Consider the following 24,326-nt stretch of genomic DNA (forward strand, 5'->3'; position numbering starts at 1 on the left):
GGAGTCCAGAGTGCCGGACTGTGACGGAGGAGAAGTTGAATGCTGCAGGTATAGACTGGAGCCAGGAGGTTGACAAGAGTGTGTCGGTGGTGTCTGGGGGGCTCATGCAACAATGGCTGCAGGGGAGGGTGGGCGCAGAGCTGCTTGGTTTTCAGTGCTAGTATCGCCAGGAGCATGTCTGCTTGGCTCTCCATAACGTTTAAGAGACGTTCTGTGGCTTTGCTGTGGCGCACCACATTCTCCTTTTGGTCCCTCTTCTCGCTGTCCTGCCACTCCTTCAATTCCTGTTTCTTGGCCGAGGAATGCATCATACTGTCACTCAGAAAGTCCTCCTTAGTTCTTCGTGGCCACTTTCTAATTCTGCACAGCTGTTCTGCCGCCAATAACAAAGAGGGAGGCAGGGCCCTAGAGTACACTGGGCATGTGGCTCTTGGGGAGAGCCAACACTGTAGGGAGGACCTGATCATCATGCCTGTCCCCACATTTTCCACAAACTGTGTTCATTAGGGAAGATATCTCACTGCTGAGGGCAAGCAGGGAATCAAGGGAGGGTCTTCTCCAAGACTGCAGCTTCCGCCCTGGCGCTTATTCCGCTCGCCTGTGTGCAGCAGCGGTCCCCCCACTCCCCCGTGATGGCAAAGTGGTGTGAGAAAGTTCCCATTAATGGGGCAAGAAACAGCTCTGCGAAAGAACCTGCGGCAGCGGATTGCCCAGTCTCACCACGAGAGTTTCCTGGAGATCTCTGAGGCAGATTCCCATGAAGTGAGGGAGTCAATCAACAGGCTGTTCCGCTGCTCAGACGAGGCATGTGGTGGTACGCGCATCTTACAGACACAAGCCAGCTTCCTGCAACCCTCCTGCCCACAACAGCTTGCTTCAGCGATTCCCAAAATCAGATCCACTTACCAGAGGACTCCTCTCCTGTTTGTGCTTCGCCAACATCTGACAGCTGTGACTGGTTAGCCTCCTCTGGGGTAGAAAAGAGCTCCTGGCTGCATGCATCTCTGACCTTCGAGTCGTCCTCTGCCTTTGGGTCCCCCTCCACATCCTCATCCAAGATGTCCTCCTCCTGGCTCAGTCCACTCTGAACTGGCATGTGAGCCACCGAAGTATCCACAGGGGCCTTCACAGTGAAGGTGGAGTCACCACCGAGTATCGCGTCCACCTCTTTGTAGAACCGGCAGGTTGTGGGTGCAGCACCGGAGCGGCGGTTTGCCTCTCGTGCCTTGTGGTAGGTGTTCTGCCACTCCTTCATTTTGACCCTGCACTGCGGTGTGTCCCAGTCATGGCCCCTTTCTGTCATGCATCGTGACATCTGTCCGTAGGTATCATAATTCCTATGGCTGGAGCACAGCTGAGACTGGACAGCCTCTTCTCCCCAAACGCAGATGAGCAGCTCAGCATTGGTCCAAGCGGGGGATCGCCTGGTGCAGGAGCAGGCATGGCCACCTGGAAAGATGTGCTGAGACCACTGCATGCCTCACCGAGCAAACAGGAAGGGGACTTTCAAATTCGCAAAGGAATGTATGAGTTTGGGATGACGGTTGGTCACCTGAGGGCAGGGCAGTAGAGTTCAAACCGATGGCCACAGAAGTGAGAACAGGCATTGTGGGATACCTCCCGGAGGCCAATCGCAGCACTGTAATCAACCAGGGTGTCTACCCTGGCACCACAGCGCTGTACCCCCAGCGCAGAGCCTCATACACTTTAAGGTTAGAAGGGACCATAGTGATCATCTAGTCTGACCTCCTGCACATTGCAGGCCACAGAACCTCACCCACCCACTCCTTTTGTTTCTGAAAGGGATAATATTAGGATCCACATCTAAGGCCCCACCTTTTTTATTTTTTAACCAAACTTTCCACTTTTGACTGCAAAACCAAAGGTGTTTCTCAGTCTGCTGGAGTTCTATTCAATTGTAACAATCATAGACAATTATAGAGGTTCCAGCTGTAATACTGGTGGTGTTCCTTTTCTTCCCACATGTCTGACTATTTTCAGATGAATTTACTGTGTTGGGAAATAATGATGCAATCAAGCCACAAATCAGACCTTTTGAGACTTCCTACATATGCTCTAGACCAGAGGTGGGCAAACTACAGCCCAGCAGCTGAATCCAGCCCCTCAGATGTTTTAATCCAGTCCTCAAGCTCCTGCCGGGGAGCAGGGTCTGGGGCTTGCCCCACTCATAGATTCATAGATACTAAGGTCAGAAGGGAACATTATGATCATCTAGTCTGACCTCCTGCACAATGCAGGCCACAGAATCTCACCCACCCACTCCTGCGAAAAACCTCTCACCTATGTCTGAGATATTGAAGTCCTCAAATCGTGGTTTAAAGACTTCAAGGAGCAGAGAATCCTCCAGCAAGTGACCCATGCCCCATGCTACAGAGGAAGGCGAAAAACCTCCAGGGCCTCTTCCAATCTGCCCTGGAGGAAAATTCCTTCCCGACTCCAAATATGGCGATCAGCTAAACCCTGAGCATATGGGCAAGATTCACCAGCCAGATACTACAGAAAATTCTTTCCTGGGTAACTCAGATCCTACCCCATCTAACATCCCGTCACAGGCCATTAGGCCTATTTACCATGAATATTTAAAGATCAATTAATTACCAAAATCATGTTATCCCATCATACCATCTCCTCCATAAACTTATTGAGTTTAATCTTAAAGCCAGATAGATCTTTTGCCCCCACTGCTTCCCTTGGAAGACTATTCCAAAACGTCTCTCCTCTGATGGTTAGAATCCTTCGTCTAATTTCAAGTCTAAACTTCCTGGTGGCCAGTTTATATCCATTTGTTCTTGTGTCCACATTGGTACTGAGCTTAAATAATTCCTCTCTCTGCATGGCTCCCGGAAGCAGCAGCATATCCCCCCTCGGGCTCCTATGCGTGGGACATCCACGGGGCTCCGTACGCTGCCCCCACCCCAAGTACCGCCTCCACAGCTCCCATTGGCCAGCAACCATGGCCAAGGGGAGCTTCAGGGGCGGCGCCTGAAGACAGGGCAGTGCACAGAGCCACCTGGCCACACCTCAGCGTAGGAGCCGGAGGGGGAACATGCCGCTGCTTCCGGGAGCTGGTTGAGGTATGCGCCACCCAGCGCCCGCACCCCTGACCCACTCCAGCACCCCAACCGCCTGCCCCTGCCCCAGGCCTGAGCCCCATCCCGCCCTCCAAACCCCTCGGTCCCACCCTCCTGCACCCCAGAGCCTGCATCCCTAGCCGGAGCCCTCACTCCCCCCACCCACACCAAAAACCCCTGCCCAGCCCAGAGACCCTCCCGCATCCTGAACACCTCATTTCTGGTCCCACCCCAGAGCCCACACCCCCAACTGGAGCCCTCACCCTCTTCTGCACCCTTGCCCCCAATTTCGTGAGCGTTCATGGCCTGCCACACAATTTCCATATCCAGATGTGGCCCTCAGGCCAAAAAATTTGCCCACCCCTGCTCTAGACTGCAGGCCATCTGTCCAAAGACTTTTTTATAAGAATCAAAAATAAAGTTCACAGCTTCTCTGATATTTAGGGTGGAAAATGTAATTTCATTCCTTCAGCGGTTCTTGAAAAATATGGAGCAGAACACAGCTGGGGAGTCATCTTATCTGACTTGACATTTTTAAGCTTATGTCAAAATGAGGGAGGACTGCATGAAATGATTTAATTCTATAAAAAAATAACCCTGAATTACATAAATAAAACATTGCATAGAAAGGTATCTTGGTACAATTTATGTGACGTGAATTTTACAAGAGCTAGTCTATTGTAGAAAAATTCCACTTCTATCTTCCTGATCCCTTTATTCTATCTAAACATAGAAATTTGTCAGTTTTCTTAAAAAAATCTATTACTGTTTCTCATAACTGAATCCATTATTTTCCCTCTATGTGCTAAGTAAAAACAAGTACAATAGATTGCTTTGGCTGAACCTTGATCATAAAAGGCCTCAAGAATCAAGTGCAATAAGTTAAACCCATTTTAGTGTGCACTGCAACTGGAAATGCAAACCTTGATGTTCCATTTAAATCAAGTCTTAGAGAAGAACTCTGATTATAAATGGTATCTGTCGTATAAATACAAATGGTTATTAAATGGATTGGATCTTCTTAGTGTATGTGCAACATGCCTCAGGTAGCGCGTGACCAGGATTCATCACCGAATTTGGTCCACTGGTTGTTTCATTAGCTTCCAATGGGTTGGATTAAGGAAGCAATCCGATAGGAGGATTTCAGTCGAGGTCTACGCTACACCACCACTAAGCAGGTTTGCTCTCTGTCAAGGTCTGATTACCACACAAGTTGATTAGCTACATCTACCCAGCCTAGAGAAAAATGGAGAAAAAAAGAGTAGGTAGTAATATTTTAAACTGCTCTATATTTTACTCTTTCTTTGGGGTCTAATTCTCCACTGCCGTGCACTTTCTAACTAGTAGTGAGAAACGGAGCTACAATAGAATGGTAATGTGTCACAGCCACTTAACATAGGTATAAATGACAACAAAAGGTGCCAGGCTGTGGAGAATCAAGTCCTTTATATTCAGTCACTTTTAGTTGACTAAATGCACATGCTTCGGAGCAGATTCTGCCACTCTTATGTTGAATCCCACCTTATTCCCCCAGTGACTCCATTGATTTCCATGGAATTTTTTTATAGACTAGCATAATATTCAACGCGAGTAAGACTGGCAGTCTAGCCCTTAAAGATTTAGGAGGTTGTAGATTATTACATCTTGAAGAAACAAGAGTATGAGCATCCCCAAACTTTCCAGCCCGATCCAAAGCCAGATTTTATTTTGGGGCTTGGATCTAACTCTACAACAAAAAGCAAAAGGAAAAGATCAGACATGCTCCAATTTCCAGACTCTTACAGTCACAGGACATGGAGTGTCTGAGAAAGTGTCCATGTGCCAAACAAGCTATCCTCAATTCAGTGCTCTGGCTCAGGGAAACTCAACTGCGGAGCTGGCAAGATGACACAAAATCATCACCGTTCCTGGTGTGGCAGGAGCACCATCTCTTCAGAAATGCAGTGTAGTCCCCATACTGCTACCCCTCCCACCTCAGGAGGAAGAGTTGCTATGTATTGAAGTGTCTACAGTTTTGCTTTTTCTAGGTTATTACATTATATCCCAGCACCTTCAAAATCCTCTGTGCCAGACAGTACAGTTGGGAATGAAGCATGCAAATTCCTGTACTAACAGTAAGCTTTAGACACCTACGCTAACCTCAGGCCTACATTGTACTTAAACTAAGTTAAACAAAATAATAGAAAAATATTGATTTTGCTGTTTTTGATAGACATTTCACAAATAAAAAAATCCAGGTGGAGTGTAATTATACTGCAGTGAAGAAAAAACTTGTGTATGGTGCCAATGTGATATATATGCATATATAGTGCAGATTTCAGGGAATAGGATGGAAATTACAAGTTTATGAGCTCATGGTCCTGTGTTGATCTAGGAATATGTTTCCTACATATACATGGGTTTTTTCAGACATACTGGGTCATTCATTGAGGTGTTTAAGGATAGTATGGGAATCTGTCCATTTCAACTCAGCTATACTGTCTAGCACAGAGGATTTGGGGCCATTTGCTACAACTTTGAATTATGACAAATTAATTCTTTGTGTTACGTTTTCTTCTCTGTAAGAGAGTTTGATACAATAGCTCCCTTGCTATAGGACTCTTGTAACCTTTATATCATCTGCTGTAAAGTTTATCTAATATAGGTGCTTTCTATAAGTAAGATTCCAGTAAGTCTTAAATGTCCCCTTTGATCTGTTCTTGATGACATGAATGTCCTTAGGAGTTAAGACCCTCAAACTGTGGGGCAAATGAAGCCCAAAGCCAAGGACCCCTCTGAATTTTACAACTCTATAAAAGTCAAGGGTGGAATCAGTTTTTAATTAAAATGTTTCTAACCTATTTCAGTGTGACAATCATCCCAGAAATGCAACATCCTTGTCAGAACTGAAAGTTTGCAGTAATATTTTTTTCTGAAAAAGAATAGGCTATCCAAAGTCAAGTTGTGCATGGGACCTGTTAAACCCCTGGTTGTAAGGATCCTGGACTTGAATTTATGACTAGGGGACTGCCTCCTGGACTGATGGTGCTATGGTCATCACAAGTTCCATCTGGTTGCTGGCCACTAATCAGTAGCTGAGCTTGCTTCACTGCTGAGTAGTCAGTGTGAGCTCTTGTTACAAAGAGGGGGGCGGCTCATCATCATGAGACTATGCTGCATTCCATCCCAGTGCCCAACACTGACTTCCACTGTGCCTTTGGCCAAGTCATTTAACCTTTTCTTCCTTCTCTGGAGATAGTAATGCTTTCCAACATCACAGGAATGTTATGGCAGTTAATTGGTTAATGTTGTAAAGTGCTTTACAAATGTAATTAGTATTAGGTAATGGGGGGAAGAGTGGGGTGAAAAACAAGGAAAGCAAGGAGGATAGCGAGATAAGACTACAGAGGGACAAAGAAAAGAGGGAGTGGGGAAGAAACTGTATAATAAAGGAGGGAGTTTTGGGAGGACAACAGAGAATGGGGTGTATGTGGAAAAGAAGAAGATGCTGCTTTCCAAGAAAAGAAGAGATGAGACAAAGAGGAGATTAAAAATAGATTACAGATGAGGGGGGAAAGTGTGGGGTACTGAAATGGAGTAAATAGACTTGACGTGTAAGGAGAAGGAAATAACAGGGAAATGGCAGAGAGAATAAGCAATGAAACATATAAACTTTAGCTTAGTGAATCTTTTCATTTATTTATATCTATTTTAGGATTTTCCTAGAGACACCTGATACCTCTGATATTGGGAGAAAGTAGTTAGACACCTATTTTGAGCCCATAGTATGTGCTGTATTAATATTACGGACTACAATGGATTCTGTAGTTCAATAATTGAAAATGAAAGGGAAAATATAGTTCACAATTATGCTGCACACAAAAGCCTTCAAGGTCTCGGGATTTAGCAGAAGCCATACACCTGGCTAATTTACCTAGAATTGGAAAAATTGTTTTAAATGTTGCTAACAATGCTCAGACCCGCATATAATCAGCCACGCTCTACTTCTCCTGCAGCAGAGGAAGCTGGCCCTAATGTTATCCTATGCTATATAAAATAAATCAGATACATTTGGAAGAGAGAGAAGGGGGGAAAGAAGCATTTTGCTGACCCTTCTCAAAAGTCTATGTATGGTCCTAAGCATAGTGCTGTCAAATGCATCAGCTGAGGTTGGGAATTTTGCAGAATCACTCCAAAATATTAAGGCCATGTCTATTTCATTATAAAAGATCTTTTCAACTTCATGTAGGGTGACCAGATGTCCCAATTTTATAGGGACAGTCCCAATTTTGGAGTCTTTTTCTTATATAGGCTCCCTTACCCCCCAACCGCTGTCCCGATTTTTCACATTTTCTGTCTGGTCACCCTAGCTTCATGATTCTTAAAATTCATGAATTATAAAATGTTCCTATGCACCTCAGTGGATAATTTAAAAAATCATCAACCTTGTGACGCTATCTGAGTCTTAGCCTTAGTCAACTAATGCTGATTGTGATTATTTTATAAGAGAGACACTACATGTATACAAAGCAAAAAGCTTCATGTTTTGCTGCTATTTTAATTATTTTCCCAATATCGGTTTCATTTTCCTCTTTAGCAAAGGCATGTGCACTTCATGTACAATCAAGACACCTAATATGGCTTTGCCAGCATTATAGTCACAGGATATTTTAAAAAAAGAAGAGAAAAGTCTCAAAGCACAGGTCCTGCTGTGCAACAAAGTAATCAGATTCCTTCATAGCAACCAGGCTGATTGGCTTCAGCAATCTAAGGAATAACAAATAACCATTCTAGAAGATAAACAGTGCAATGCAACAGTGCTTATTGAGCAGCAATCTCATCTGGTCATTCTTTTGGTCTATTATTTAAATAATAAATAGAAGAGAGCTTATTTTACAAAAAAATCAAACAAACAAAAAAGCCCCCTCATTTCAGTTTTCCTAATTTTGCAAAACAATGGCTGACATTAAAATCTCTAGTGTCCTGGAGCATCACCATAGCCTTGGCAATTTATAAAAGTCCTTAGTTTCATCTAATAATTTAAACCTCTCTCCCTCATATTTTGAGGTTAAATTTACCCTTTATACCATATTCATTTAACTGATTGTTTGATTTTCTTCAGTCTCTGCCTCAATGTTCATTTTACAAAAGCATCTGCATCAGTATAGCATGTATAGTCCATATCATAATCTTCCAGTTTCCAGTGCAATGTTTCAAAAGTGGGCCGTACTTTGGGCTCTGCACTCCAGCACTCCAGCATAATGTTATAGAGTTTATTTGGGCAGTTATCTGGTTGAGGGATTCGGTATCCTTTATCCAGCTTCTGGATTACTTGGTAGCCCATCAGACCTGAAATACATTTAAAAAAAAAGAAAAAAGAGGAAATTAGCAGAAAGTGGCTCAATTTTTGCATGCATGACTTTGCATGCACAAATTTCCTGTGCATGCAAAATGGTAATGTTTACAGACACAAAACCCAAACTGGGGGTAAAAATTGGTGTGTATGTGCATGTACAAGGACAGAGCACAAGACTCGCTCATGCAAGTGATTTGTGAGCATAAAAATGCACATGCACAAACGGAGGGCCACATCTGAATCTTTTTAAGACCAATTTTCAAAAGTTCTATGGATCTGTTTTTTTTTTTTTGCAGATGTTTACCTGTGTATCAGTTTTGCTCATTAAAATGTGCATGTTTATTCCCAAAATGGCCAATGTGTGGCTGAGTGACTCGTATACGGCCTATTGCCATCCTTTCCTTTAATATACAGGTACAGCCCATGGAAACTACAACTCCCAACATGCTAAACTGCTTGGATTAAACACACTACAGATCAGAACCTATTGTCAATACGGACTGCACCTCTGAATTATAGTAAAGATGGCTGCATATGACTCCTTTTGCAAATTAAATGCAGCACTCAGGCTCCTGGCAGTTACCAAATGTGGTTGCAGGATAGGGGGGAAAATAGGTGCCCCTGGTTTAATTCCTTCCCAACTTATTGCTCAGTGGGAATTTATAACATTCTCACCACACCTTTCTAAAATTGCCAAAAGGGCCCCTGCTAAGCAACTAAAATAGCCACAAAGTTATTCCAGTGAGAAACCTCTTGTTATAAAAGTTCTCATTTCAGAGCATGTATTTGTTGTGTTGACACTCCTTATTTGGTGTTGTTATGTTTGGTTACTGAGAACAAGTAGTAGAACAGTTTGAAGTGTTGGGGTCATGGGTAGCCGTTGGCTCTGAAGTTTTGATGGAGAAAGCCTAACCAGCAGCTGTAAGAGGAAATGGAAAAAGAGCATATGTGTAGAATAGTTGTAAGCACCTTTGACCTATGATGAGTGGACTCAAGATCTAAGCCACTGGGTAAAGGGATTAGAAAAGCCACTGAGACCTACGCTATCTGGAACATTGCCTAGCCCTTCCCGAAGCAATCAGAGCATCTACTGGTTTTCATAATGACTTTTCTCTTGACTGGTTACCAAGGAGATGGTCCTGAAAATAACATCAAGGAAGCAAACAATTATGGCACATGGACTTACATTTTCAAATGTGAAGGTTGACATAGGCTATGCCTTTGCTAAGCATAGACCAGAGTGTGCCTTTATAAAGCAAAGACGATGGGCCTTATTTTGCTTTATATTTTCAGCAAGGGGTCTTTTCCTTGCTACTTATTCCACAGAATGAAACCCATCTTTGATGGGGCATCCACCTCTCCAAGGCATGAAGGGTAAAATAGGCCAATGAACCTATAGGCTGCACGTGGAGGAAAGCGCTAAGGAATAATTGGCTGATGAAGCCCAGCTGGGGGCAGAGGAGGACCAGGGTTATAAAGCCAGGAGGCTGGCAATGGAAAAAGGCTGTAGGAAGGTAGTCTCCAGTCACTCCATGGGAGAAGGGAGGTGTGGTTGAGGCTACAGAGGCAGGTAACCTACAGTTACTCCATCAGGGGAGGGAGTTTGGGCTGGCAAACCCAGAGGAGTGGGAAGAGACAGAAGGTACAGAAGAGGCTCAGGAAAAGGCAGCAAAGAATAGGAGTGCAGACCTTGGCTGTTGACTAGAGGGCCCATCAGCTGGAACCTGGAGTAGAGAGCAGGCCCAGGTTCCCCTACCAGCTGCTGAGGAAATGGCACCTGGGCCAGCAAATGGGAAGACGGCCTGAGATTGCTGGCAATGAGACTTTGACTCACCCCCAGAAGAGGAACCACATAGTGACCTGGCTGGAGATCCGAGTTATGAAAAAGGCAGCTGTAGCTCCGGGGAGAAGAAAGGGGCCGCAGAGAGAGAGAGAGAGACAGAGAGACAGAGTAAGACTGCTGGAAGGGATGTCAGTCTGACAGAGCAAATCCCCAGAACCACCAGAAGGCACTGCAGTCCAGCAGTGAGTAAAGCCCCCCATGACACCATCAAAAAACTAAAACTGAATTTGCAAATGCTCTGTGCACAGGGAATGGCAGTCTGGGATCAAATGAAACGGAAGTCATGGTGACTGAAGCAAAGAACAAAAGCCTGTGTAGGTATAGGCTGTGGTGGGAGGAGGAGGGGAGATCAATTGAATGTTCCCCTTCCTTGTCACCTCCTCTGCCTTTTGCCCTCCCGTATGTTCTCCTCACCAAACAACAAATTAAAATAACAAACTATCAACCTATCATTTTAGTGACACCTTGTGCTAGGGTAACCAGATGTCCCGTTTTTAAAGGGACAGTCCCATATTTAAGCCCTCCTGCAGGTGTCCTGACTTTTTCTTTAAAAAGGGCAAATTGTCCTGTATTTTCTGTCTCCCCCCCCCCAACGTCAGTACTTGTGGGTCCTGCTGCTGGCTGGATCCCTGCTCACCAGCCTCCAATCCACCAGCGGTGAGTGGGTGGGTGGGGGCTAGTGGCCAACAATGGGGGTGGGTGCACAAGGCTGGTGGTGGGGTGAAGTTGCAGTGCATGGGGCTGGCTGCTCCCCATGCTGGTCTGTCAGCGCAGCCCCTGCTGTGTGCCAGGTCTCAGCCAGCAGGGCTCCGCCCCCGTCCTGTTTCCGGCCAGTGCTCGAAGAAGCTCCCGTCCCTTCCCTCCCGCACAATGCCGAAAGTCAGTATGTACTGCTTTCCTCTGGGTGTCTTTTTCGGAAAAGGATCCAGAATATCCACAGCTACTCACCGAAATGGAACCTCAATGATGGGGAGTGGCTGGAGAAGGGCTTTGACCTGGACTTGGGGTTTTCCACTCTTTGGCACACCTCACAAGACCGGATATAGGTAGAAACATCCTTGTCCATTCCCTCCCAGTGGAATGACTTTCCCAAATGGTCTTTGATTCTGTTCACCCCAGCATGGCCACTAGGATGATCATGGGCTAAGCTTAAGATCTTTACCCGGTACTTAGTTGGAACTACCAACTGTCTCTGAGGATGCCAGTCTTCCTGGTGTCCACTGGAAAGAGTTTCCTTGTATAAAAGTCCTCTTTCTACAACAAACCTGGATCAAATAGAAGAGCTGAGAGGCGGTGGGTTGCTCCGTGCCACCGTCCAAGCTCTCTGGAGGTTTTCATCTGCTTCCTGTTCAGTCTGGAACTGTTCCCTTGATGCTGGAGACATCAGTTCCTCATTGGATTGAGGACCTGGGTTTGGTCCCTCTGGAAGCGATGCAGTTGATGGGACAGTTTCTGTGAACTGCTCTCTGCTGGTACACTATGTTGGGCTTCAGGCTCCAGCTGAGCCTCTTGTGTAGGGTTATCGGCTGCTGCCGGTTCGGGTTCGGTGGGGCCCTCTGGTGTTGGGGTTGCAAGCACTGGATTCAGTGCTGGCAATGGTTCTGGTGCTGGTTGTTCCGCCGGTTCCGGTTCTGGGACTGGCTTTGTCTGGGTCTCTGTGACTGGATCCACTACTGCTGTTGCAGACGTTGGCATGGGGTCCGGTTCCATCACCTATGACTGGGTCCTGGTAGAAGTCTCCAGAACAGAGCTAAGTGTGACAGCTTGCTTAGCCTGGCTGAAGGTGACCATTCCCATCCTCTTGGCTAGCTTTACATGATTGGCCAAGTCTTCCCGCAACAGCAGGGGGATGGGATAATCATCATAGACTGCAAAAGTCCACGTTCCTGACCAGCCTTTGTACTGGACCAGCAACTTGGCTGTAGGCAAGTCAAAAGAGTTTGACTTGAAGGGTTGAATCATCACTTGGACCTCTGGGTTGATTAAATTGGGGTTCACTAAGGAAGCGTGGATAGCCGACACTTGTGCTCCAGTGTCCCTCCATGCTGTGAACTTCTTCTTGCCCACACTCACAGTTTCCCTCCGCTCCAAGGGTATCTGGGAGGCATCTGGGCCTGAGGACCTTTGATGGGACCCCCATGCAATGAACTGTAATCTGTTGGGGTTCTTGGGGCAGTTGGCCTTTACATGCCCTGGCTCATTACATTTAAAACATCGCTCAGCTGACTGGTCACTGGTGCGAGGTGGATTGCTGGAGAACGGTGTGGTGGGACAATAAGGTGTCTGGAGTGTTCCTTGGGGTGTAGTTGGGGCCTTGGGCTGCCCCCGGTAGTAGGGTGTGGTCTGAGGGTGTCCCTTCTGGTATCCACTCCAACTGCGATCAGGGTTGTTCCTCTCTCCTCCCTCCACCCATTTTGTTCCGGTTTGCCCCACCTCTCTGGCGGTCTGGGACTGCTCGTATTGATCAGCATAAGAAGCAAGACTTCCTGCTGAGTCCATTTTCTTATCCCATAAACACTGTTTTATATCATCCTTGGACATATTCAGGAATTGCTCCTGTATCATCAAATCCAGCATTCCTCCAAAGCTAGTTACATCCCGTCCTTTGAGCCATTTATCAAACAGATCTGTCATCTGGTTTACATAAGCCACATTACTAAGTCCAGGTCCTTTCTTAAGGGCTCTAAATTTTACTCTGTAAGTTTCAGGTGTAATTTGAAATTGTTGTAAAGCCAAATCCTTGAATTTATCATAGTCAGAAGCCTCATCAATAGGCATCTTATAGAATATGTCCAGAGCTCTTCCAGTCAATTTTGCACCCAATGTGGTCATCGTGTGAGCATCAGGAGTTTTATGGAGTGTGCACAGTCTCTCAAAGATGAGAAAATATTCAGCAATATCACTGGATTCATCATACTGTGGACATAGTCACTCCCATTTGTGGATTGTTGGGGAAGGGTTAGGGTTGTTCGGGTTATTCGGTATATTCTGGTTATTCGGGTTATTGTTAGGGTTATTCGGTATATTCTGCTGAGCCCTTGCCTTCTCTATCTCCAATGCATGCTTCCTCTCTTTTTCCCTCTCCTCCATTTCTTTTTCTTTTGCTTCCATAGCTCTCTTGTGGGCAGTTTCTTTTGCCTCCACCCTGGCTTTTTCTTTGGCCGCTTGTGCATCAATCTCCATCTGTCTGAGTTCTACCCGTCTTTCATGTTCCTTCTGTCTTTCCTCAGCTTCCAATCTGGCTAATTCCAGTTTCTGTTGAACATTGCATTTTGTCATCCTAGCCTCTCTCTGTGTTTAACCTAGCTATTCCCGAGAGTTAGAAAGAAAAAAAAAAACCTGGCTTGTAAAATTTTGCTGTGCTGTAATCTGATACCTTTTGTCTCTGATAGCTGTTCTCAGCCTACAGAAAAATCCTTTTGTTATGGAGCTGCTCTGTCTCTAGGCAGAGAGACAGAATCGGCAGCTGCAATCACCTTTTACAAAACCTTTTAAAATCCGCTGTGCTTCTGGTTCAAAATGATCTCTGGTTCAAAATGATCCCACCACACTGCCACCATGTCAAGGTTCCTTCCCCACTCTGAACTCTAGAGTACAGATGTGGGGACCTGCATGAAAGACCACCTAAGCTTATTCTTACCAGCTTAGGTTAAAAACTTCCCCAAGGTACAAACTTTGCCTTGTCCTTGAACAGTATGCTGCCACCACCAAGCGATTTAAACAAAGAACAGGGAAAGAGACCACTTGGAGACGTCTTCCCACAAAATATCCCCCCAAGCCCTACACCCCCTTTCCTGGAGAAGGCTTGATAATAATATCCTCACCAATTGGTACAGGTGAACACAGACTCAAACCTTGGATCTTAAGAACAATGAAAAATCAGTTAGGTTCTTAAAAGAAGAATTTTATTTAAAGAAAAGGTAAAAGAATCACCTCTGTAAAATCAGGATGATAAATACTTTACAGGGTAATCAGATTCAAAACATAGAGAATCCCTCTAGGTAAAACCTTAAGTTACAAAAAAGACACAAAAACAGGAATATACATTCCCTCCAGAGCAGCTTATTTTACAAGCCATTAAACAAAAGAAAATCTAACACATTTTCTAGCTAGATTACTTACTAATTTTACAGGAGTTGGAAGGCTTGCATCCTTGATCTGTTCCCGGCAAAGGTCTCACACAGACAAACAGAACATTTTGTCCCCGTCCTCCCTCCAGATTTGAAAGTATCTTGTCCCCTCATTGGTCATTTTGGGTCAGGTGTCAGGGTGGTTACCTTAGCTTCTTAACCCTTTACAGGTGAAACGGTTTTGCCTCTGGCCAGGAGGGATTTTATAGCACTGTATACGGAAAGGTGGTTACCCTTCCTCTTATATTTATGACAGCTACCCACACTACTGGAGACATATTCTGCTCTGATATTGTTAAATCCATTCTTGGCTAGTGCTCTTTTTGCCCAGATACAGTCTGTGCTTCTCTTTATGTGCGTTCCCCACTGCAGTAGCCCAGAATTGGGAAAATAACAAAAACCCTCTTCCTCTTTTCATGCATTTTCTCCTTGCTGACATCCTATGCAACATCTCACACTGGAATCTCTCCTTCCATGTGAAACCTTCATAAAGACGGTGATACACAGGTCCACAAAAGCCTCTCCCATTGTACCTTCCAGCAGTGTACTTGATTGGTCTGATGTCCCAGAGTAATAGCCAACAAGCTAAGCCTATGAACCACAGATTGGTACCAACTAACCAAGTCTTGAATAGCTGGAAATTACAGGTTTTGGAGAACTTTCAGGAGGTCTGGGACATCCAGCAGCTCCCAATGAAGGTCACCTAAGACGTTTTATTCCATATTTAGATTTTCAACCCTTGAATAAGCCTCCAATTCAATAAAGAAAAAAATTAAAAATAATCAAGAAATGTATCTAAATATTATTTTAAAATAAAATACTTACCAGAATAAGGCATCTTCCCATAGGTGATTATTTCAAAGAGAAGTATTCCAAATGACCACACATCAGACTTAATGCTGAATTTATTGAAGCGGATTGCTTCAGGGGCTGTCCATTTCACAGGGAGTTTCGTTTCATGTTTAGCTTCATATACATTTTCATTTTCTAACTATTAAATACAAAATAAAACAAACCCAAGTTACAGAGTAGCAGCCGTGTTAGTCTGTATCCACAAAAAGAAGAGGAGGACTTGTGGCACCTTAGGGACTAACAGATTTATTAGAGCATAAGCTTTCATGGGCTACAGCTCACTTCATCGGAAGTTAGGATCTGATTCAGAAAAAGCACTTCAGCAGATGCTTAACTCAGCCCTGTTCAGTCAAGCACTTGAATTCAGTGGGACTAAAGTATGTGCTTACATCTTTGTTGAACTGGTATCTTATAGATGAGAAACATCTTTGTTCAACAGAAGCTTTTCTAAGCCATTTGTAACTTCAAGTGAGTAGCCAGTATTGGAATGGCTTGTGCTTAATTATGGCCTGCTATTGTGAATTCTGAATCTGGCATGAAAGGATTCCATAAGTTGGCCAGAAAGAGCAGCACAAGCATCATGTTGGCTCTACAGACGGCATTGTCAGACTGCCTTCGGGTCTCATCTTCTATAAATAGAGGAGGCAATAGCAAGCGCTAATGCATTTAGAAACCTCAGTTTTGTGATTTACTGATGGCATTGAAGGGCTATTGACTTTGCTAATTACCACTTCACCAGTTTTCAAGCACTGAAAGACAGACCCAAACTGATTTTAAATTAATACATTAGCTCACAGTGGATATATATAAAAATACATGGAGAAATATTTTTTAGTAATGGAAGTTTTCTGGGGTTAATCCTTTACTTTTCACAGACCCACATCTACAGTGTTTTATTGCATGGACATCCAACCTTTGGGAACATTTTAGGATGTTTTCAATGTTTAAATGGAATCTAGGGCATATCATACATATCTTAGCCTCTGTCAGTTTTTTTTAACATACAAACTTATATACAGATTATGCAGATCTTAAATAATATTGTGAGTATCCACAAAAATTGGATATGTTCTTTCCTTGCTATTATGCCCTATACTTCTTCATAAGATTATGTCTAGCAGTTAGCATCACAGATTTACGCCCAGACCCTCAAAGATATTTAAGCACTTAGATACCTTGAGGATCTGGGCCTTCATTCTCATCTGTATAAACAAACTTTGGTTTCATTATAGTAATGTATATCTTTACTATGCTTCACTTCCTCTTAAAGTATAGAGGACTTTGTGTGGGCTCTCCTACACAAGTATTATTATGGAACCTGAATCCACAATCCCTTGGCCTACGAGTAAGAGTATTTCCAAATAAACACTATTGGGACTATATTATATGGTGACTAGTTTAGAAATGTTCAATGTTAACAGGAAATTTCAGTAACTGTCGATTGCTCCCTCCACCTAAACACATACCGGAGAAAACTCCTTTATTAATACTCAAAATTCACATGTTCAGTTTAAAAAGAGATATATCTCAGGCTAAAAATATTCACAGTAGTGTCAAAAAATGAGGAGGAGTACTTTCAGTGTCAGCTCAATATTTTATACCACAATAAAGGCATAACACCAGATCTATTATGAATCACAACTTCTACAACCATTGCACTTGGTATGGAAAACCAACTGGCAAAAAAAGTTCTTGTATCCTTCCAGAGCAAAAATATAAATCAATTAAAATAAAATAAAATAAAATAAAATAAATAAAATAATTAAAGGCTTTGGAAATTTTCAGCTACTTATTGAAATTCATAAAATCCTCCTTTAAACTGAAAAGCCATTAGTTAATTAATTTAACCCCCAGTGACATCATGTTCAATATGCCATATATACTGTTTATCTTTCTTAAACAGTATAGAAAAATCTGATCTCGATGAGGAACTAAGAACTCGGAGTAGCATGTGTGAGGTTATTGACTTGAACTGGGACCATTATAGAACATTGTTGCAACCAAGGTCCTGTAGTGGCACCAAATCTTGTATAAAGGGGGTCAAATAAGGTGTCTAAGACAAGGTTATGGTTTGCTGGTTATCATTATGCTATCTATATACATGTATCATTTTTGTATTTAAATTATAAGTATTGTCTCTATACTGTCTGTAGTTCAAACTTGTGCTATGCTTCTGGGTGACACCCCAGACAAGTTGGTGTCATCTCTGCTTAGCCTGCTTGATGGCCCATTAAGGACCATCAGCTATTCAACTGACCCATTGAGAGAAGGCAGACACGCCTTGTGACTCAGCAAGGTATGCAGGGACAGGCCTATGGACAGAACTCTGAGGTTTTTCCAGGCCATGTGATGGACAGCTTGTCTTTGGAACAAAGAAAGAAAGACCACATGGCAAGAGAATATAAAAAGCTGCTGCAGCTCCTCCATCTGGTCTTCAATCCTGCTTCATACCTCTGGAGGGACTTTGCTACACTGAAGCTTTGAACGAAGAACTGATTGACCCATCCCAGCTGTGGATGTACTCCAGTGACTTGATTTGAACCTGCAGTTTATTCCACCACTGCTACAAGCCTGAACCAAGAACTTTGCCATTACTGTATGTAATTGATTCCATTTAACCAATTCTAGCTCTCATCTAGATCTTTTACCTTTTGTGAATAAACATTTTAGAGTTTAAAGATTTGGCAGCAGCATGCTTTGTATATTAACCTGGGTCTAGGGCTTGGTCCTTTGGGATTGAGAGAACCTTTTTTCTTTTACTGGGGTATTGGTTTTCATAACCATTTGTCCCCTTAACGAGTGGCCCTGGTGGTGATACTGGGAAACTGAGCATCTAAGGGAATTGCTTGTGTGACTTGTGGTTAGCCAGTGGGGTAAAACCAAAGTTTTCTGTGTTTGGCTGGTTTGGTTTGCCTTGGTGTGCACAGAAACCCCAGCCTTGGGCTGTAACTGCCCTGCTTTAAGCAATTTGTCCTGAATTGGCACTCTCAGTTGGGTCCCGCCAGAACCAGCATCGTTACAGCATGTTGAATTGCTGAGCCAGCACATGGGAATGAGAGGGAGGGGGGATGTCTAGAGAGGCCTTGCTCTTTAGTGATGGCTACCTGCATTGCCAGGCCCTGCATCAGATGTTGTGGGAGGGAGGAGGGAAACAGCTGCCAAAGGGCTGCTACTCCCCACTCAAGCAGGTAGATGAGGTGTGGGAAGAAACCTGACTCCATTTCTGTCCATTCCACCCTTGAACCAGCCACTACCCATGCAAAGGAAGAAGGAAGCTGTGTCAGCAAAGAAAGGCTAGCATACATAGGTGCTGACTCCATTGGTGCTCCAGCCCTGGAGCACCACGGAAAAAAATTAGCGGGTACTTAGCACCCACCAGCTGCCAAGCTCCCCTCTTCCCCACAGTGCTGCCTGTTCACCAGCCGGCGGCCCGGCCAATCAATTCCTCTCTCTCCTTCCCAGCACCTCCCAGCCGCTGCAATTAGGCATTCCACAGCATACAGGAGGCGCTGGGAGGGAGGGAGGGGGAGGAGCAGGGACAGGACACGCTTGGGGGGGAAGGCGTGTTGTATTGGGGGAGGGGGGGAGGTGGGGGCAGAAAGAGGCGGGAGTATTGGGGGAAGGCGTTTAGTGGGAGTGGGGGTGGGGCCATGGGTGGAGCAGGGGTGGGAGTTTGGGGGAAGGGGTTGAGTGAGGGCAGAGCTGGGGGCAGAGCAGGGGCAAGAAGATGCAGTGTGGGGGCCTAGGGGAAGGTGTGAAGTGGGGGCAGGGGTGGAGCAGGGGCAGGGCCTGGGACTGAGCACTCCCTGGGACAATTGGAAGCTGGTGCTTATGCTAGCATACCTCATTTCTCCTCAGCAAGAGGGAAGCAAGGAATGGATTGTGACTTTCAGGATCCAGCAGTATACGGTTACAATCCAGTCCTAAATTAACATATCATTTCGTAGGGTGTGTCTACATTGCAAAAAAAGGTGTGTTCTTAACTCTGGTTAGCTATCTCAGCCATGTTAACTAACTCAGGTTAAATCAGCAGTGAAGACATGGCAATTCAGCTTTAGCAATTTGAGTTAAAGCTTATAGGGGATCTTGGTTGAACTCAACCTGCTAACCAGAGTTAAAAGACAAGGTGCCTTGTCTTCACTGCTCCTTTAACATAAATTAGCTAATCTGAGTTAAGAACACACCTCTTGTTTGCAAAGTAGACACACTCTTAATTTTCTGAATCATTTTTTACATAGCTGGAGTTCATGCTAATTCTCTTACATAAATGACAAAAAAAATCCAAACTCATCCAAACCCACCTTAAAAACTCTTGCAAGTCCAAAATCTGCCACTTTATAAACATTGTGTTCACTGACAAGGACATTCCTGGCCGCCAAATCCCGGTGGATATAGTTCTGGGATTCCAGGTAAGCCATTCCTGAGGCAACCTGAGCTGCCATGTCTATTTGTTCAAGTAGATGGACCTGTGAACCTGCATCATCTGTATCAAAGAAAAAAAAAAGGTGGGATTATTGTCAATATTTACAGTGTCTCTGTGAGTTCTCAAGTTATTTAAATGTGTCAGCTGTTGGGAAAGAATGGCCCAATGTCTCTACTGTAAACCAAGAACATCAAGCTATGGAATAAAGTAGGAGTCCTAAAGAACTGTAAAGGTTAAGCAACTGTCTGTAAAGGTATGAAGTTAGTTTCATGCCCCTTTAAAAACAACCCCCATTCAGCATCCAGATGGAGCTCTTTTAAAAGAGCAAATAACTAATGCAGTACTGGATTTGAGGGTATATCTCGGATGGTTGAGGCACCTCCCAACAAAGTGGCACCTACCTATTTGTGACAGTGTAGGTATTTGTCTTTCCAACAGGCAAATCATCCATCATAAAGTGTGGTTAAACAATTAATATTTGTATTCACTTTTGGCAACCAAAGATTAATGAAGGGTGAGGCAAGGCCACACATGAGAACTAGTGTCCCCAGACAAGTCTGACATAGCAATTGACCAGCTACTGTCAAGTGTAAAAGCTTCGTTTTATCTTTAGAATCCACCTGAGTGGTTCTTACTGTTAGCTATGTTGCCTCAGTGATAAGGTTCCTTGAATTGTCCTTAAACTATGCCTTCTTTCATAGAATCTGCTGAAACAATATCTGTGCCATTTGTAAGATCAACAGCTTCCTGAAATTCTAATTTAGCTCAGTCAGAGATGGTGCTCAAACAAAGTGTTAAAAGACCCCTGACCAGAGCAGGCTGGCTCAATACATGAGGGAAAGAGCCTTAGTAACTTTAATAACGGAGACCATAAATGGCAAGGCAGGTATCGAGAGATGTCACTGATGAGTTACAAATTACAACTCAGATTCAGGCCTTTTGTGGCATATTAGGCCAGATTAACTGTTGCTGAGTGAGAGATGAATTCAGACACTTCTGCACTCAGGGTGATTAACCCTGAAGGAGTGACCAACTCATTGCTATATACAATCATCACTCTTATAAGTGACATTTGAACCCAAGACCCACAACATCAGAAGCATACACACAAGCGCTTTACTGTAATAGGAAAAATATCTGCATAGCATTTCACTTCTCCAAAAACTTTCCAAATTTGAATAGTCCAATGAGATACTGCTATCCCAGTCATTTTTGGCTCTCTCTTTAAATGAGGAGTGTGGATTATCCTTCCTAGCTGCCTTGGCATTAAAGATAAAAAAGAATCAACTGCAGTTGGCAGTCTGCTGTGGCTAATGATGTCCCACTGATTCATAGTGACAGTGGATAGCACTGCCTTGAATCACTTTCTTCACTCCTGGCAGTTCATCTGCCCGAATATAGAGGACCTTGCAGTCGTGCTTTAGGAAGAGTGTTCCACACTATTGTTTGCCACTGTACTCCTCAATCTCTAAACCTTGAATTTCCTGCTCATCAGTATGTTTTGAGCTGAAGAGGTGAAAGGCTGAATTTTAATGATTAAAATGGCCCTGCCTACTTCCTCTTTGAGGTTAAACTGATTGTCATGATAATCCAACACTGAGATTATTTCCTTCTATTATTGAATCAGAAACCCGTCTCCTCCCCCACACGTGTGTTTAATAGCAGCCATGACCTTTAAAACAGAGAGAAAAATCAAGCTACATGACAATTTACAGCTTAATGATACAACATCATGAAAATCTGTCATCAGATTGTAGAACCATATAATGCAGTGCAGTTCTGCATTTGTGGATACCAACAGACACTAACTCTTATTGTTCAGTCTGTTGGACAAGAAAATAGATCCATGAATGGAGTGTGTTGCAGTTCAGGAGCATATGATACCTAAAGTGGAGTGACTAGAAGGATGCATGTGTTTTGGAATTATTCTATGCTCTTCTGAGAGTCACAATTCCCTTCCTCATCACTTCCAGCTACACAGTGCCCCATACTCATCGCTGATTGTAAATTTATAACCTAGCCTTTGTTGATTTAGGTTTGTTATCAAGTACTTTTGAAAAAAATAGTGATATTAATGCGAGGCAATGCACTCAAACTACAGGCACTGGCAAATAAATTTACAAAACCTACCCATGACTTATTCTCTACCCTGTAAGGAAAATTTGACAGCTCCTCCTGTCCCTTGTTACTAACAATTTTACACAAACCCATCTCTTTTATAAATAATTTACTACAGGAAATGAAATATTAAAGAAAGCTCAGGGATGCATCATGATCTCACCAATCAGTCACAATGTCTTATTTAATAGACAAAAGATAGGAGAGGTTCTCACTGACAGACATATTACCAGCGTGAAATTCAATATTAAATATTTCCCCCATTTGAGACAGCAGGATTTGGTAAATCCTCACTAAATATCAAGATTGTAACAACAGGGCCACTGCACATCACAACTAATACAAATATTCATACATTTGAGACAATTTAATTTATATCTGTAATAGGAAAATATTGCTCTGTCGTGTTCCATTAATCTGCCTGGGGACAGCTCAATAATAATAATCATAAATTATACTTTAAATGTATCCAGCAGTGTTCATCAGGAAAGATCCTGAAGCACTTTAATAAACTATACATTAGGATCACTTGCCCATCACTATAATACAGCCCCCTTTGTGGTAGAACGTGACAGACCACTGTGCAGGAAACACTGCACAAAATGTTTGAGGGGTGGGAAGGGGTTTAAAACAAAGAAATGAAGAATAAATTTTGAGGAGGGGAAATTTAGCCAGGGACAACGTGATCACCTGATTTGCACTGCACTGCATCCTGCCATATTTACAACAGTATGTGGCCAGACTCAGTAACACACTGGAAATGACTATTTTTCCTGGCTATCAGTGAACCTCTACCGTTGTGGACAACATCACTTCTTAAATGTTTAGGAATAGTGGGCAGAACTCTCTCCTGCACAGGTTATTCCCAGATAGAGGCATGTAAATTCCATGAGTTTCAACCCAGTTTCCTTACTACTTTTCCATCAAGGATGATGAGGTTTCACCTGCAAATACCTGCATAGGAGACTATGGTTGGGATTTCACTTATTACACTTGCTTATCTCAGGTCATGAACTGGAGGCATAGGTAAGGCGGCGAGTCTGTCATGGAGGTCACAGAAGTCACGGATTCCATGACTTTCCAGGACCTCTGTAACTTCTGCAGCCAGCAGGTGCAACTGACCCCAGACCTGCCTGAGAAGCTTGGGCGGCCCTGAGGCCAGCTGCACCAGCCCTCCAGCCCAACAATGGTGGTCCTGGGCTGCCCCCCACCAGCAGTCAGCGATGGTCCCAGGCTGGCAGGGCCTCCCCGCACCATCAGCAGCAGCTGCTGCAGTTCTGGGCCCCCTGCCAGCAGCGTCGGTGACAGTCCCAGGACAGCGGGACTCCCCCGCCAGCAGCAGCGATGGCAGTTCTGGGCGAATGGGGCCGGTTCTTCCCAGCAGCAGTGGTCCTGTGCCGCCTTCCCCAGCACCAGTGGGCACAGCAGTGGGTGCCCCGAAGACCACCCCCAGCACCAGCGGGTGCCTGGAACCCCCATCCAGAGCAGCAGCTGTGCCCCCAGATCCTCCAGAACACCAAAAATGTAGTCACTGGGATATAGTACAAGTCATGGACAGGTCACGGGGCTGTGAATTTTTGTTTATTGCCCGTGACCTGTCCAGGACTTTTACTAAAAATGCCCATGACTAAATCTTAGCCTTAGGTATAGGGCAGGGATCGGCAACCTTTGGCACGTGGCCCGTCAGGGTAAGCCCTGTGGAGGGCCAAGCCGGTTTGTTTACCTGCCACGTCCACATATTCGGCTGATCGCGGCTCCCACTGGCCGTGGTTCGCCGCTCCAGGCCAATGGGGGCTGCGGTAAGCAGTGGCCAGCATATCCCTCAGCCCGCATGGCAGGTAAACAAACCAGCCCAGCCCGCTAGAGACCTACCGTGGCGGTCTGTGGGCCAAAAGTTGCTGATCCCTGGCATAGAGTATCAACACAAAGCCCCAGGGCCTCTATAAAGTGAGTAAGAACCTAACTGTAAATTCTGTCTCCACTCTCCACAATTACCTTTAGGTCATTTGACAAATCAATCGTTTCTAAACCCTTTTTGTCCTCCAATCCTAATAAATATTACAGCTTTCAGATTAAATCAGAGCACTGCACTCTTCCTCTTTATTTAGCACATTTACTAAACTGCAAGCTACAGTACTATCTGAAATTAGTTTTTAGTGTTTTGCTTACTTTGGAGGTATTCTAGCAAACTTCCATGTCTCATCAGCTCAGTAATAATATAAACTGGATCCTCTAAAGTGCAAACCGCATAGAGCTGTATAAGCTTTGGATGTCTAAGGTGCTTCATTATTTGTGCCTCCCTCAGGAAGTCCTTTGGATCCATTGAACCTGAAGCAAGAATAGAGAGAAAAGAAAAAAAAGAATCAGCTGATGTTAGAGGCCCAGCAACCCGGTGGGAATCACTAAGATTATTTTCTGTCTCTTTGTAAAGCACACCAGCACCACAAACCTTCAGAGTTACCAGAGAAATGAATCAGTGCAGCTGAAAAAAACAACTAGGAAGTGAAACATGTCAGTTGCCTGGGAGCACAGG

General features: G+C 44.2%; 1 protein-coding gene across 1 annotated transcript in view; it reads right to left on the reverse strand.

Moving 5' to 3' along the window:
• Positions 1-7,311: 7,311 nt before the first annotated feature.
• Positions 7,312-24,326, reverse strand: part of FRK (fyn related Src family tyrosine kinase) — a 71,872-nt gene continuing 54,857 nt past the window's right edge. The window contains exons 5-8 of the mRNA XM_074948281.1: positions 23,963-24,121; positions 19,554-19,735; positions 15,226-15,391; positions 7,312-8,420 (exon numbers count right to left, since the gene is read on the reverse strand). Of these exons, the coding sequence (XP_074804382.1) occupies positions 8,209-8,420; positions 15,226-15,391; positions 19,554-19,735; positions 23,963-24,121 (719 nt within the window). The 3' untranslated portion in view covers positions 7,312-8,208. The remainder of the gene's footprint in view (positions 8,421-15,225; positions 15,392-19,553; positions 19,736-23,962; positions 24,122-24,326) is intronic.

Source organism: Natator depressus, chromosome 3 (assembly GCF_965152275.1).
Source record: "Natator depressus isolate rNatDep1 chromosome 3, rNatDep2.hap1, whole genome shotgun sequence".
NCBI lineage: Eukaryota > Metazoa > Chordata > Testudines > Cheloniidae > Natator > Natator depressus.